Raw genomic sequence first — 16,263 nt, 5'->3', positions numbered from 1 at the left:
AAGAGGATTCCATGAATTTTGGCCCCCAACGTGGGGCGCAAAAAGTTTAATATGAGGAAGTTTCTCGTATGGGGAACTGCATGCCTCCGCCGTAAAAGATACCTATGCTCCTGCTAGTCCTGATTTACGGTCTTAGCCCTCGAAAACTCAGTTATTGGCATATGTGATTATTCTTGATCCTGCAACACTTTTCATATAAAATTCATTTGCCAACGTTTGATAACACGTTTATTTTCACTGAACTTCTTTTAAGACACTCTTTCAGCACTTGCAGAACGGCAATTCGACGTTGTCAAGAGTAATTAAAATTTCCCTGAGCACAGTGAGAAGAGGATTCCATGAATTTTGGCCCCCAACGTGGGGCGCAAAAAGTTTAATATGAGGAAGTTTCTCGTATGGGGAACTGCATGCCTCCGCCGTAAAAGATACCTATGCTCCTGCTAGTCCTGATTTACGGTCTTAGCCCTCGAAAACTCAGTTATTGGCATATGTGATTATTCTTGATCCTGCAACACTTTTCATATAAAATTCATTTGCCAACGTTTGATAACACGTTTATTTTCACTGAACTTCTTTTAAGACACTCTTTCAGCACTTGCAGAACGGCAATTCGACGTTGTCAAGAGTAATTAAAATTTCCCTGAGCACAGTGAGAAGAGGATTCCATGAATTTTGGCCCCCAACGTGGGGCGCAAAAAGTTTAATATGAGGAAGTTTCTCGTATGGGGAACTGCATGCCTCCGCCGTAAAAGATACCTATGCTCCTGCTAGTCCTGATTTACGGTCTTAGCCCTCGAAAACTCAGTTATTGGCATATGTGATTATTCTTGATCCTGCAACACTTTTCATATAAAATTCATTTGCCAACGTTTGATAACACGTTTATTTTCACTGAACTTCTTTTAAGACACTCTTTCAGCACTTGCAGAACGGCAATTCGACGTTGTCAAGAGTAATTAAAATTTCCCTGAGCACAGTGAGAAGAGGATTCCATGAATTTTGGCCCCCAACGTGGGGCGCAAAAAGTTTAATATGAGGAAGTTTCTCGTATGGGGAACTGCATGCCTCCGCCGTAAAAGATACCTATGCTCCTGCTAGTCCTGATTTACGGTCTTAGCCCTCGAAAACTCAGTTATTGGCATATGTGATTATTCTTGATCCTGCAACACTTTTCATATAAAATTCATTTGCCAACGTTTGAACACGTTTATTTTCACTGAACTTCTTCTAATACACTCTTTCAGTACTTGCAGAACGGCAATTCGACGTTGTCAAGAGTAATTAAAATTTCCCTGAGCACAATGAGAAGAGGATTCCATGAATTTTGGCGCCCAACGTGGGGCGCAAAAAGTTTAATATGAGGAAGTTTCTCGTATGGGGAACTGCATGCCTCCGCCGTAAAAGATACCTATGCTCCTGCTAGTCCTGATGTACGGTCTTAGTCCCTCAAAAACTCAGTTATTGGCATGTTTGATTATTCTTGATCCTGCAACACTTTCGATATAAAATTCATTTGCCAACGTTTGATAACACGTTTATTTTCACTGAACTTCTTCTATGATAAGACACTCTTTCAGCACTTGCAGAACGGCAATTCGACGTTGTCAAGAGTAATTAAAATTTCGCTGAGCACAATGAGAAGAGGATTTCATGAATTTTGGCGCCCAACGTGGGGCGCAAAAAGTTTAATATGAGGAGGTTTCTCGTATGGGGAACTGCATGCTATAAGCAATCCTCTATTTTCAGTTGATTAGTGCTCATTCATTCATTGCTGTATCCCGTTAATCCCGGGAATAAATCTACAAAAAGACAAAAAAAACAGACTTATAATTTCTTAGGGCTAATTGCGTCTGTGTGCCCTCCTGTGACTGAAGAGACTCAACCGTGACCTACAGATCCTTCCACACTACGGGCATGGATAGTCACCAACCAGATCTGGCCGCCGCTGTATCCTTCTCGAGTCTCCATTAAAACTGTGTACCAAAGACCTCCACTGTGACCTGTCTAACGCTAGTTGTTCCCAGTTATGATTGGCATTAACTGATTTTAGGGATTGATGTTGTATATCCTTAAACCGCTTATACTAGCCTATTGGTTTCCGGGCTCCCTCTGTGAATTCGCCATACGGAGCTATCTTGGGGAGTCTTGTGTCTTGCATCCTCAGAATGTGGCAGCTCCATCGTTACTTGAGTCTCAGTTGTTGTACAACTCGCGCGTTGCAAGACTTCTGCATTCGAAACTTTGTGGAACCATCTGATGTGCATTATTTGTCTTAGATGACGCTGTTGCGTTTGTTCAAGCTGTTATATGTCGCCTGTAGGGCGTCCAGCTGTTTCCCACTGTTTTGTAAACAGCTGTCTTGGTCTTCAGATTGAGGTCGCGATTTTGAAACAGAAACACTCTGTCCTTCAGCTTCCAGAGTTGATTAGTGCTATGTCACATGAGAATTTGGTTGTTTATAATCGATTTCAAGCGAATAACCTGTAATAACCGCGGTTATTGCTGGTTTTGCCCTTGGATATGGCCCTTCACAACTTCTAACCTCACTTCAATAACCAGAAGTTTAACCCACCTCTCGAGTATGGTTATCTCCGGTTATCTGCGGTCCAAAATGATGACGTTGAAGGGCTAGTTCATGACGTCACGATATTATAACCAATAATGAATAAAAGCGCTTGAATGCAGTTGGTTATTGTTGGTAATTACCAATGATGACCAGGTTATTCGCTTGAAATCGATGTATGTTACGAGAAACAATTTTAACTGGGTTTTTGCACACATTCGGTTATAAATCTAAGGACGCAAATAAGTTCATTGATAATAACCTTTATTTTCATTGAAAGAAATCTCCAGTTATAAAAAAATTGTTTTCGTGCGTATCAACCCATGCACATATTAAATAGGTAATTTATATTATTATTTTGTTCATTATTAAAACTATGCTTATGACTGTAACAATTGTGATAGGTTAGAGATTTCCTCAAATACTGGGAAACTTAGTTATAGGACGTCTTGTGGTAAAAATGAAATCTGCTTGTATGGTTTCAAACCTCTGCTGAGTAGTAAAATAATTTAACAGCCAGACTTCATGTTCCTATGATACTTGAAAAATATCTCAATGAAAAATACGAACAGTCCGAGAACCAATCCTAAAATTAAAATATAAAATACACTAGCCAGCTCGAATAGAGTAAGGTATTCTTTTTGGAAGTCATCCATCGTATAATCGTCCACAATGGCGACAGTTTTGTCGATGACCCTTGAATTCGTGAGCGCGTACTGTTTTATACTGGCCATAACTCTGCTGAATTTACTGACGAACGGTGAGTGCTTACGAAACATATAAACCCCATAGCCACGAGCCAAAACTTGATCCAATGAGTAGTATCTGATAGGCCGTACTCCTGGTTTCCTAGGTGGCATTCTCTTACGGGAAAACGGCAGACCGAACGCAGCCAGTTTTCTTCCATTTTGGGTCAACTCTGGGTAATCTAAGCTGGGCAATGAGATCACTTGGTTCCTGATCACTTCGGCTGTAGGGTAAGGTAGGTGGACGTAAGTGTAAATAGGAAACCCTGACAGGGCTAGATCCTTCAAATTTTTAATCCCGTCGTAGAAGAATAAGAACTGGAGCCTGGTCAGAAGGTTGCTTTGGAAAGCTACCGAGAATATCAGACTCAGTATTATGAAGGGATAAAGTACCATCCTTAACAGTTTAGCCGTCTTCTCCAAGTTCTTCACGCTCAGGTTTAAGGCTATCAATATCATCATCATTACCACTTCGCCTAGCTTCCATCTTCTAGTATTCTTCAGGTACCTACTGAAACTTTTGAAGAATGCTATTGCAAGAATCAACAGGAGCCCAATGATCGCCCATTGATCTAGTGTAAATACCATGAATATAGTTAGGTATGTTGGTATCGGTTTGGGGTAAGGAACGAACAACTCCACAGAATTCAACTCTAAGGGACTCGTGAATTCAACGTCTTCAAATTCGTCCACTTGGAAGAATTTGACGAAGCAGAAATCGCTTTCGTTGGCCATTATGCTTTTGTAAGCCCCTCCGTAACCTTCAGCTGTTGGAGTTTGGACTATGGTGATATTTGCGTTGAGAATCTTACCGATGATCATGAGAAGGGTAACATCTTCGCCATTCCATCGTTTCCTCGTCTTGCTCACCCTAGGCCACTGGATGAACATGGAAACCCTCAAATTGAACTGTTCCATGTTGTTCAAATAGTGCGGAAACGCTATTTCGTTATTGACCATAAACAATTCATTAACTTTCTTCTTGAAAGGGTTATAATTGAACATCCTCAGTTCCTCCTGGATTAAAATCACCATCAATCAAATGATTCCATAATTCCATATTGTATCCATGAAGTGGGCCAGGAACTCCGTTGTCTCCACTTTGGAACATAGGGTAAAGACTGTTTGTACGCTAGGGTCGTACAAATTCAGTTGCAAGGCGCCTTCCAGCATTTGTTTCAACTGATCTATATCCGTGTCGTTCATCAGAACTATCATGGCAGAAGTTTTCTGCTTCAAAAACGTCTTATTGAAGGATAAGTCGTCATTTATCACGCAAACCGGAAACTTGATTCGTATCAACAGTTTCAAGGTTATGTCTTTTGTTGGAGGGGTATCGTCGTGCATCACGGCCCACATATGATCAGTGCTCAGAATATTGGTGAGGTTTTTGGAGAAAAAATCCACTATATCCAGTAAAACTTGGTTCCCTTCTAGGAACGATAGGCGTGAATGTGCGCAAAAGAAGAGGCCTAGAAAACATCCTGCCGTGTAGAGTTTCATGTTGAACTTGAATTGTAGACTAAGTAATTGGATGGGATGATGATTTTTCATCATAATTATCGCCTCAAACTTGACCGTGTTGTGTTTGCGTTAAATGATAACAACGTTTCATGTGGAATGTGTTCAATTATTCATTCCCAAAGTGACTGATGTTATCAATGAAGTAATGTTTAATGGCTCACTGCTCACTATTTTATTGGGGTGTGAAAGAAACAATAGCTCAACTAATTTCCTAAATGAATCGAAAACTTGATATAGTGGCTCTGCTGAAAATAAATTACAAACTGTACACAATAGAAATGGAAAAAATTACCACTATCCAACACTTACACTAAGGCATGTTATTTCCGAATTATACTGTTAAAAATCAAAATTAGTTCCATTCTGAGCCAGTTCTTTCCTGGTTGTGCTGGATTTCCATGGTTTGAACAAAACTAGATTTATTTTTCTCTTGTAGTACTTGATTTCCCATATTCCCATTACTATTTCAAGGATGAGTCTATTTTCCGACAGTCCACCATTCATTCATAATGATTATCAAGACATCAATCACTGGAGCCTCAAACGCGTTTCGAGGTCATCTTTTAACTACCTAAAGAACCGTGTTTTTAATGCCTGGAAACATTTTTTTGCATCTTTTGTTCGAGAATGATTTGGTCTATACTAGAAATTCACCATGGTCGATCCATATTCAAATGTGTTACTTCACAAAGTACTGGCACCAAACTCTGTCGATATTATTTGTCGTCAACTGGTTTCGTTTTGACAAGGCCAGCTGAACCCAGAGGCGTTCTGTCGTATCCCGATTTATGTTTCTTCTCTTAAGTCACCGTTCTTGCGCCATAGGACATAAAACGTTATGAAACCCTCCAAAGCACTGAAGAATGAATTTGCCGGAGCGAAGGCAAAAACACATGATACTGATTTCGTTAGTTGCACAAGAGAATCGGTCAGAGGTCATTCTTGACCACCAAAAAAATCATAAATCTACAAGAAATTAGTTTCTTGTAATTTTCTTCAATTGGGCCATGAGAGCAACATTTTGTGTATGTGTAATATGAAAACATACGCCTTCCCAAATGGGTATATACACCATTACTAAAAATTTGTGTAGTTTATCACCTATAGGTATAGATGGGGACAATAATTTTATAGCTCATGCTGTGAGTCGAGAATTTCCTTGAAATTTTCCTGGATTCTCTCTTATGTTGAGGCATTAATGACTCACAGCTCTTTCTACATCCTCTTGAAAGTCGCTCTCAACTGTGTTACCTCTTGTGTTCTTTGATATCCCTCTTTATTCAATTCTTCCATTAAATGTGCTATTTTTTTGTTCACGCAATCTGTTAATAATTCCATAGCGAATCTATAAATCTGCTACTTGCAATTTCTAAAGCGCAGTTCTCGCGCCCATTCGTTACTATAAATAAAACGGCCCGATTAGGTGCCAATATTTATGATACAACTTTATATACATATCTAGGTATTTCTATGAAGAGAAAACTGGAACGCTCCATATCGTTTGTTCACAATTTATAGATTTATTCCGCATTCTAATTTTGATTGCGCATAACTTGGAAGCTGGCTTTGTAAACAGTAAGCCTGCTTGTGGGTTACCTCGATAAAAAATCCTATAGGGTTGTTCGGATAAAAAAAAAATTTTCCACATATTAATGAAACAGGATCACCGCCTGTCCAAGCCCAGTCAGAGGTTTTTAAATTTCCCATCCTCCCATTAAACGTTCCTTAAAATGACCACCTATGAAATTTTCATGAAATCCCATCTCAGCAGAAGAGGCCATCGAAGCAAAATGAATTCCGGTTAATGTATTCTATTCGTCGGCAAGCCGATTGGTGGTGCCATTCCAGACTGTAAAAGGTTGGGGTCAGGACGTAAATCATATTTCGAGGCTATGGCCGGTACATTTGTTTTGACTTGGTCACCGGATGTAAACATTACTTTTATGTATCGGCCTACCTACCACAATGAATTTCATATGCGTCTTTTTTTTTGTTTCTTTTGCGCTGACCTTACGCGATGCCTTTTGTTTTTTCTGTCTTGAGTTTCAGGTACCAGACGTAATGCGTTTCAGAATCAGAGGTAAGAGCAACAGTACTTCGAAATATAATGGTTGTATTGCATAACTTTTTGGGTTGCCGAAGCATTTGGTTAACGGTTTAATCGATTTTCTTGTTCTATATTTAGTTCTTTGATATGTAACTCAGGGCCTAAGAAACTTCCTCCTATTGGCATTCTTCAGTCTATGGGAGATCCATATAGTAGATCTCTAAGTGGTTGGTCCTCGTTTACAGAATAAGCTTTTAATAGTGAAGGACTTATTTTCCATTGATATAAAAATTTCTTTATCCTCTTTCCATTTCGAAATAATATCTGAAACAAGAAACAGGGCATGCCCTGTTTCTTCAGAAAACGAAAAAAAGTGAATAATAAAGCTTTCATCAAAACTTATTCGAAGACTTGATGATGGATGAAGAAAAAAATAAATAATCATAGGTACATAACTTGTCCTTCAATTGCACTGGGAGGTATATCTGCGTCAAAAATCTTCTGCTTCTCGTCGTAAGAAATGCCTTCAGTACTCAAATTATTAATAGCCAAATCTTGCTTTTGACCGGGAGGGTCTTTCGACCACGTCCAGTCTTCCAAGTGATGATTCTTCTGTTCTTCAGTTGTTCGAGGAACTCTACAGGACCCTTATGTTGGGGAATCATCTCCCATAGATATACCAGTGGTTATTCAGTAGAAAATTGAAAGAACGAGAAAGAAATTCAAAAAAACTTCTGACACTTCATTAAAACTATGTGTCGAAGTGAAATTTCTATTGATATCATATCCATATTGGTAAAGTTCAGCGGTCCAGCATGTTTATTTTGGAAGGATGTGACTTTGTGTGATCTACTGAAGCAGGAATGAACTCTGTCGACATTCCTTGATCTAAAGAAATTTTGCTTTCAACCGAAGGAACCTCATCTCCACCACAATTAAATTGATTGTCAGTACTACTGGAAAGCAGATGACATTTTCCCCATTTCTATGGAAATCGGTAAAGCGTATTCACTATTTGTCTTCTAATCCATTGTCTTCTCTTATCGGCATTCCAAAGCCGTCACGAAAACAGTATGAAATATCGTAAAATTCAACCTGTTTATTCTGATTCATTTGAATGGAATCGTGAAGAAAAAAATAGAATGTAAAACGGTATTCTTTATGAATCAGCCGAGTGAACGTTGTACGAGGTTGGCAACTACTAGCAGCCACTCGAGAGATGCAAGACGGTTATTAATGTAATCACTTAATCACTACATGCAGATATGCATGTGAATGTTAGCTTGCGTTGCGACGTAAGAACGGGTCTCCCAGGCCACTGGAGGTATTTGCAACTTCGATATGGATGGAATGCAGGGTGGAGTTCCCGTTTTTCCCGCTCCCCCTTCGCGGGCATGCAGGCCGAGGCGATGTGGAGTCTGCAACTAGTCATCGTGGCCGGTTCTTGCCCACATGACTCACTGAGTTGTGAGGAGGGCCTAGACAGACTCTTGAAACATTTCCATAAAAAATTTAATCTCGATCAAAATGAAACAAATTCGAAATGGACCAATCATCATACTTGAACGTATAGGCAGCAGGTACCAATGTTAAACGTGTCTCTATTTCTCTCTTACAGTTATCGAAAATCCCAAAAACCCTAGTCGAAACCATTCAGAAGTTATCACCTTTACATACAATTAAAAATTGTGACAGATAATTTGACATGTATCAAACAATATGACAATAATTTGTCAGTTGTCATTGATTTGATGACAGCTCTTATCAAGAGGGAATCAGGTTAGCGGATAATATTTACGCAGTTGCACCAATTTTCGTACGGCTTGATAGAAATCTGCAGTTTATTAAATTAAAAATGACATGTTTGAAGCTCATTGCTGATACCATCAGTCGTATTAACAACATTTCCCAACAGAAAGAGTTCAGCGATGCAGAGGTCAATTTTAGATTTTTCATTGCACTAGTGTCTGAAAATCTTAAATGATCGATGAGTTGGCAAAAAGTTAATCCAGATTTTCTTTTCAGTGGATGTGGTACGGGCCAGGTAGCACGATGCCCCAGAGTGGGATCAGCTGAGACAGTGGAAACAACATGGCCGCCGAGATGAGGTCCCCCAATATATCAGTAACTCCGATCAATGTGGAGGTCTACCACCAGCCAATCCCCTCCGCCACTCCATCGTCCGGTGAACCACCCCCGGACGGCGCAGACGCGGAAGTAGCCCGCATAGACTTCCACAGCGCCAACGTGAACATGCGCAGTAAAAAGGAAGAGGGGGAGAGTCATCCGCCGCGGCCGATGTCTTGGGAGGGGGAGTTATCTGACCACGAAAGGGATATGTGCGTGGATGAGGACTCCTCGCATCAGGTACAGTAGCCTTATTGTTACCTCCCCGCTCTTTTCTACTGCGAATCTTCATTTTTTTTTTCAGATCCCGGAGAATCTTTCCATGTCTCAACAATCGAAACAAACATCGACCATCATCTTAGAAACCAAGGATAGTCCCATATTAAGGCTGAAACAACCCCCGATGGGAAATTATTCACTGCACAGCACCCCCAGCCATTCGCCCCTGCTAGGACAGCGTCACCCTATCACCGGCGTACCGATGATGAGCCATAAAGACATGATGCATAAAGCCCTCAACGTTCCTCCAACCCCGAGTCCCGATTCCGCAATCCATTCCGCCTACAGTGTGTTCAGTTCGCCCAATCAGAGTCCCTTAACTCAAAGACACATAAACTTAACCCCGAATCTGAGTCGGAACAATAGTGACGCTTCGCATTCCAGCTGCTGCAGCTATTCTAGTGTTTCGGTTTCAGTGTCGCCGACGCAGCAATTTTCGCCGACGCATAGTCCTATACAGGTTTGTGATGTAGCCTTCTCCAAACAAATTCATAAAGCACGATAAGAATAATAAAGACATAACAGTCTCTCTGAAATACACTGCGCAAAAAAAATTAACACGCATTATGGAAATCTCAAATTTATTCTACAACTGAAGGTGTTCTCAATGATAATTATTTTTATCAGAATTATGCATGCATATGTTATCCACTTTCAACGGTTTTCTTCAATACAGATGTTTTTTCCCAGCAGGAATAAAAAAAGATGATATTATGAGATTTTGAATGTATTGGCTCCATTCTAAAATCAGTTGTTCTCGATCAATTCTAGTGATCAATAGTTTTTCCTCCGTTTGATTTTCTACACTCGATCGCTATGCAACGCGAAACACGCAATTTGACCCAAGAGGAATGTGCACAAGCGGTAGTTTTGCGAGAAGAAGGGTGGACATACACAAGAATTGCAGAAAGGTTGGTATGGGGTGCAATATTGACTGCTCGCACAGACATAGTGGTCGTTGATAATGGAGCTATGAATGCTGATAAGTATATAAGGAACATTCTTGAAGAGCATGTAGTGCCATTTGCCCCATACATTGGTGAAAATTTCATTTTTATGGACGATAATGCCAGACCCCATCGTGCGCGCATCGTTCAGGAGTACCTTGAAGAGGTTGAAGTCTCTCGAAGGAATGGCCAGCAAGAAGTCCAGATCTCAATCCGATTGAGCAGGTTTGGGACAACCTCAATAGAAGGCTGAGAAGTTCAGAATATCATCCAGCTACTCTTAATGACTTAGGAATCCAACTCGGAGAAATCTGGGAAGGATTAGATCAGAACATTTTAAGATCACTCATTTTGAGTATGAACCGTCGTTGCCGAGCTGTAATTAACGCAAGGGGTTGAAATACCAAGTATTAAATCACTTATCAACATTTCAGTATTTTGAAAATTGTTCATTTCTCTTCTTTCACATAAGATTCGGTGGAATCCTGAATAGGTTATAAAGTCAATGTAGAGTTAACTTTCATTAAAATTGAGATTTTCAGAATGTGCGTTAATTTTTTTGCGCAGTGTATATAGAAACTGTCGATTTGTCTGGTAATTTTTAATGAAGAAAGGTTTCGCTCAAAAGGTTGTACATTGCTGATGGAGGCAGTATTTGAATACCATTTGCAATCCACGACCTGTGCTATTTTTTCTATCTTCATGGGGAGTAAATTTTGGCTCATAGAGGTCATGAGCTATAGTATGGGGTTTAATGCTACAAAATTTGTGGCATCTTTCGAAGTATTTATCAGTTTTTGCTTCAATTTTATTCCTGAGCTATCCCTAGTCATCGTACTGAGTAGTTTGCATCAAGTCCACTTTCTAATCTCTCCAAATATACAGAGCATGATTTTGCAACCATATACCGGATGTTCCACGCAAGGTGATCTCATTCAGCTCTCAAGATACTTCTAGTGGTCACTTTGCGATAAACACTCTGTATAAATTGAAATGCCAAATCTTTTAGGACTCAAATTCCAAATCTGACACTAGATTATCCGTAACAGGGTCGTCATATGCACAATGTCCACGGTAGCCCTCTACATCACAACGTGCTATATCGCAGCCTCCAAGAAGACTCGCCTTCTCCTTACTCGAACGAAAACGACGTCTTGGACGAGGTGGAGGAAAAGACCGGCCTACTTCACAACTCCCTGCCTGCCCAACCGGGCATCTCGAGGCAACAGCTGATCAACAGCCCCTGTCCGATATGCGGCGACAAAATATCAGGATTTCACTACGGCATCTTCAGCTGCGAATCCTGCAAGGGTTTCTTCAAGAGAACAGTACAAAACCGAAAGAACTACGTATGCCTGAGGGGTGCCTCTTGTCCGGTCACGGTGGCAACTAGGAAAAAATGCCCCGCGTGCCGATTCGAGAAGTGTCTGCAGTGCGGCATGAAGTTAGAAGGTAGGAATTGGATATTGGGGTTTATATCTTGCTCGTTTTGTTTTTCTCTCACTCTTATATCAATGACACACAGGAATATTCTGTGATTCCATGCATAGAAGCATGATTTTTCACATACAACTCTCCGCGGCCCTCAAGATGCAGCGGTTCGCTCACACATGGCGATTCCGCAACCCCTCTCCAGCTCGGTGCTTACGAAATTAGTATGTGCCGGTAAATAGATATGTACTACAATTTATCAAGTACTGACTCCGTCGAAATATAAGCACTCGCGAGTTCTCCTTACTTTATGTACAATTTACTTATGTCTGCCCAGCTCTAATTTCGACCAATATCGGTATACAAGAGCGTTCCAAGAAAACTTCTCATATATGAGTAATAATACATCACACTGGATGAAAACCTTGACGTATAAACGTTGGTTCTTATTGAATGATTATATTTTGCCCTGTAGCAATTCGTGAATGAATAGAACATTTCGTTCCTCTGCTATAATAAATTGAAAGTCGTCTCTTAGCACTTGGGCTCGAGTGAAAATGTGGAAAATTTCCCTGTAAGTTATCCTGAGCCCTGAACTAGAAAATGTTATTGCATAGCCTTTATGTCCGATAATAATTAATGATATAATAATATTGCTTCGGTTTTCCAACACTATCAAGGCTTTTATTCCTCGAGTGATATTTTTATTGATAGTGTATATGCATTTGGCCAGAATTTAGACTCGTCGAATGCATTTTCAATATACATAAAACGTTGTTTTATTGAAGAGTTGAATGATTGCTTCGACTTGTGAAATTAGTTTTTTAGTTGTCTTTGCCCATCATAAGGCAGCTTAAACAAAAGCTAACATGTCACCGTCAGTTTCGTGTCTAAAAGAAGCCGGTTCACCATCGATTCGATACATAACTAGTTTTATTAATTAATTTTTTCCACGACACTCCTTCGAACACCTGATACATAATTATATGGTGTTAGCTATGAGCAGTTCTCTGCTTGGAATAGGGATCGGATCGCATTCGGCTTCCATTTCAAATTATCAGCTATGTTATTTTTTGACAAGGTCCCACTCTCGGTCCCACAGATCGTAAATGAATTTATATCTGAATTTATTACGTCGAAATCTCGTTCTGAAGTCTTGGGAACCGGGTGTTATTATTTTTTTCTGTCCTGGGGGTTCCATATATTCGGTTTGGGAGGTCCGAAATTCTTTCCTTCTCTTGCATCATCGATAATTGATGAGATAACGCGGAGAAAGTCAAGGTTGCGAAGGATGAAGAACTGGAACTCGAGAACGAAATGATTCTAATGGGATAATGAGATTGATGACATCATTTGCTCGCGTAAAATATGTCGTTTGGAATTGAGCGAAAACAAATCTGTGCACGAACTTGTATTCTTCAAATTGGACTCAATATACTGGGTGACATAAGAATAAGAGCGTATAAGACCTTCGAAAATCGGGCAGTTCTAATCCAAAAAAAAGTTCCTTCACGATGGTTATATCCTTCAGATTAGCTGATCAATTTGAGGTGCAGTATCCCAGTCTACGCCAAAGCATGTGGAAGACGAACCAAACTCAGTAATCTTCCTTAATGGGCGAAAAATAGATTTGGCAACGAGTTGGCTCAGTTCTGTTCGAAGTCTGTCTCTGAAAGACTTTATTTTTCAGCAATCAGAGAAGATAGAACAAGGGGCGGTCGCTCAACGTACCAGTGTTCATATTCCCTTCCGCCATCATTGACGAATCATTCCGACTTTAGGAGTAGTTCATCGGACTTGCGACACAATATGAACGATCATTCCTTAACAGTTAAATTGGAACCTCCGGAATTTGGAAGTAGTCATCATAGACGAAGCGCAATCCCAGGTTCTAAAGGCGTCCCACCATTATTGCAGGTAATACATCTTTGCTTCAGTTTTTACCCTCAATGTTGTCAACGAAGTAAAGAGCTACTAGGGCAAGTTTTATACAGAAATTACCTTCTTTTTCAGGAAATAATGGATGTGGAGCACCTTTGGCATTACAACGAATCCGAGCTTCAAAAACTGAACACAGAGGGTCACTTGGGTAAAGAAGGCGGAAGTGGTGCTGTTCATAATCTGGCCAATCATCCTCTTCTCGCTGGTACGGCTCTGGCCGGTTCTACGGAAACGAGTCCTGACTTTGTTGCCAACCTGTGCAATATTGCCGATCACAGACTGTACAAAATAGTTAAATGGTGTAAAAGTCTGCCCTTATTCAAGAATATCTCTGTAGGTATCATCCCAGAGGTTTTTTTATTTGTTTCATTTATCGTTTTATATGATTTTCCAGATCGATGATCAAATTTGCCTTCTTATAAATTCCTGGTGTGAGCTTCTCTTGTTTTCTTGCTGTTTTCGATCCATGTCAACGCCGGGAGAAATAAGGGTGTCCCTTGGGAAGAGCATCACTTTGAACCAAGCCAGGGATATGGGTATGCAGGCTTGTATAGAGAGAATGTTGAATTTCACAGAACAACTCAGAAGGCTAAGAGTAGACCAATATGAATACATTGCCATGAAAGTTATTCTTCTTTTAACTTCAGGTAAGTCGAGATGAAATAAAAATCGAAATTTCTTCATTTGAGGTATTTTTCATAGACACTTCCGAACTCAAAGAAGCCGAAAAAGTTAGGATATCACAGGAAAAGGCACTGAAAGCTTTACAGGATTACACACTAGTTCATTATCCGGAAAGTCCCTCCAAATTCGGGGAGTTGTTACTGAGAATACCCGAGCTGCAACGAACTTGTCAGGTGAGATCTTTTTAATTTTTTTTAATAAATATCGGAGCTGAATAATCTGTACTTTCAAGATTAAGAATAAAGATTAATTCAGTTGGGAATACAAATATTTTAATACTTTTCAGGTTGGAAAGGAGATGCTTACGATAAAATCAAAAGATGGGGATGGGCCAAGCTTCAACTTACTGATGGAGCTCCTCCGTGGGGACCACTAAAAAGTGCCTTATAAGCTTCGGTGGTGGGGTCATATTTACAGACAGTATTGCTTATTACTAGTTGCTTTAAGTGAAAACTATTACGTACTTAGTTAGGATAGTGCTGGACACTTGCCTTCCCCAAAATGGATTAAACGGGATGAATTCATCAACACCCCGAACATCAAAACGGTGCATATATACTATGTATTCATAAAATCGACACAGACTGAATGTTTATAATTAGTTACGACAAACAAGAACTGCTGCCGTTGTGAAATATCGAATTTTTTTGAAATTCGAACATGCACTAACATCGAATCAAGGAATTTTTTTAGCATTATCAGTATGGCCTGATAAATTACTGCTGCAATTTGAAACCGTACTAAGAAGTATTACCGAATCGTCAGTTATCTCTGTTTTGAGAATAAATCCTGGGTATGTTGCTTTTTTTGGCCGCTCTTTCCAGGGAAACGATCAATTTCTCTGAAAAGTCCAATATTTTTGTGACATGGTCGTATTCTACTAATATGAGGGCACACGTTGCAATAACGAAAAACCATGTGCGAAAATCATTCCAATTGCATGACCGAAAAAAGTTGTACTTATCACAATAACGAAAACGTTTTTACAACATACGAATATTATATATATATATAGAAAATGAAATGTATCTCATGGAACTATTGTTGTAAATAGTTCTGCAGTGACAATTTTCTTTATTTATTTAAATTTAAGTAGAGCGAAAATTCTTATTTTTATAGTGCCAATTTATTAGGCTTATATACATGTAAAACTGGGAACAAGTTCTATTTCGTGCTTGTATGATGAGTATCGAAATCATCTCTGTGTCAAATATGAATTTGGGGATAAATTGTTGCATCAGTATTATAGTCGATGTGTTTTATACTTTTATAAATGAATCGATGTTCAATGTTATTAATTGTCAACTTCGCTTGGAAAAGAAAATTTGTATCTATATCATCAAATTATTGAGAATTCCTAGATAATCAAATCGATACTTAAAAGTTAAATAAATCCCTTTATAGTGTTTGCCATGAAAAATCGAAAGAGGAAGACGGTTTTACTGAGGTATGCAAGAGATTTAAAACATTTTTCGTCGAAAGAATAAATATGTACCTTGTTGCCACATTCATCCTATCACAATACAGGGTGTCCAAGTTAATATCCCCAGTGTACTTAAGGATAATGAAATTTTCGATGTTCACTTCAGACATAAATCATGTAAATTAATAATGAATTTTATAGAACAATATTGAAAATTAAATAACGCATACATTCGTGGAATGTAAATAGTTGCAATTTTAATCTGTTTAAAAAATCGTTAAATTTTATTTAAGTTTAGATTTGGCCGAAGTTACAGCTGCTCTTTAAGGGCCTACAAGTTATATTCTTGGATCTGTTTTGTTTGAATGTTATAAAAATGATTTGTTGTTGAATCCAGTGTCAATATTTAATAAATTATAAGACTTTGAGGGAGGCCTTTAATGGCTGCATCGAATGCAGTATTAGCCCTTAATACTTTTGTATTTGATTTTATTAGTGATTTATACAAAATGTAATGAAATATATTGATAAATCTTTGGATTTAATTCATT

At 39.2% G+C, this 16,263-nt stretch overlaps 2 protein-coding genes across 3 annotated transcripts in view; one reads left to right on the top strand and one right to left on the bottom strand.

Moving 5' to 3' along the window:
* The window catches only part of LOC123314971 (nuclear hormone receptor FTZ-F1 beta), a 30,764-nt gene extending 14,515 nt beyond the window's left edge, over window positions 1-16,249 (top strand). For both annotated transcript variants that reach the window (XM_044900466.1, XM_044900467.1), the window contains exons 2-9: window positions 8,906-9,247; window positions 9,312-9,746; window positions 11,283-11,685; window positions 13,355-13,581; window positions 13,678-13,938; window positions 14,000-14,252; window positions 14,308-14,462; window positions 14,576-16,249. In XM_044900466.1, the coding sequence (XP_044756401.1) occupies window positions 8,972-9,247; window positions 9,312-9,746; window positions 11,283-11,685; window positions 13,355-13,581; window positions 13,678-13,938; window positions 14,000-14,252; window positions 14,308-14,462; window positions 14,576-14,665 (2,100 nt within the window). In that variant the 5' untranslated portion in view covers window positions 8,906-8,971 and the 3' untranslated portion in view covers window positions 14,666-16,249. The remainder of the gene's footprint in view (window positions 1-8,905; window positions 9,248-9,311; window positions 9,747-11,282; window positions 11,686-13,354; window positions 13,582-13,677; window positions 13,939-13,999; window positions 14,253-14,307; window positions 14,463-14,575) is intronic.
* On the bottom strand, window positions 3,073-4,377 carry LOC123316011. The gene has a single exon (XM_044901921.1). The coding sequence runs from the start codon at window positions 4,342-4,344 to the stop codon at window positions 3,073-3,075; it is 1,272 nt and encodes a 423-aa protein (XP_044757856.1). The 5' UTR covers window positions 4,345-4,377.
* Window positions 16,250-16,263: the final 14 nt, after the last annotated feature.

The sequence above is a fragment of the Coccinella septempunctata genome, chromosome 6 (assembly GCF_907165205.1).
Source record: "Coccinella septempunctata chromosome 6, icCocSept1.1, whole genome shotgun sequence".
Lineage (NCBI taxonomy): Eukaryota > Metazoa > Arthropoda > Insecta > Coleoptera > Coccinellidae > Coccinella > Coccinella septempunctata.
This window is presented reverse-complemented; position numbering and strand designations above follow the sequence as displayed.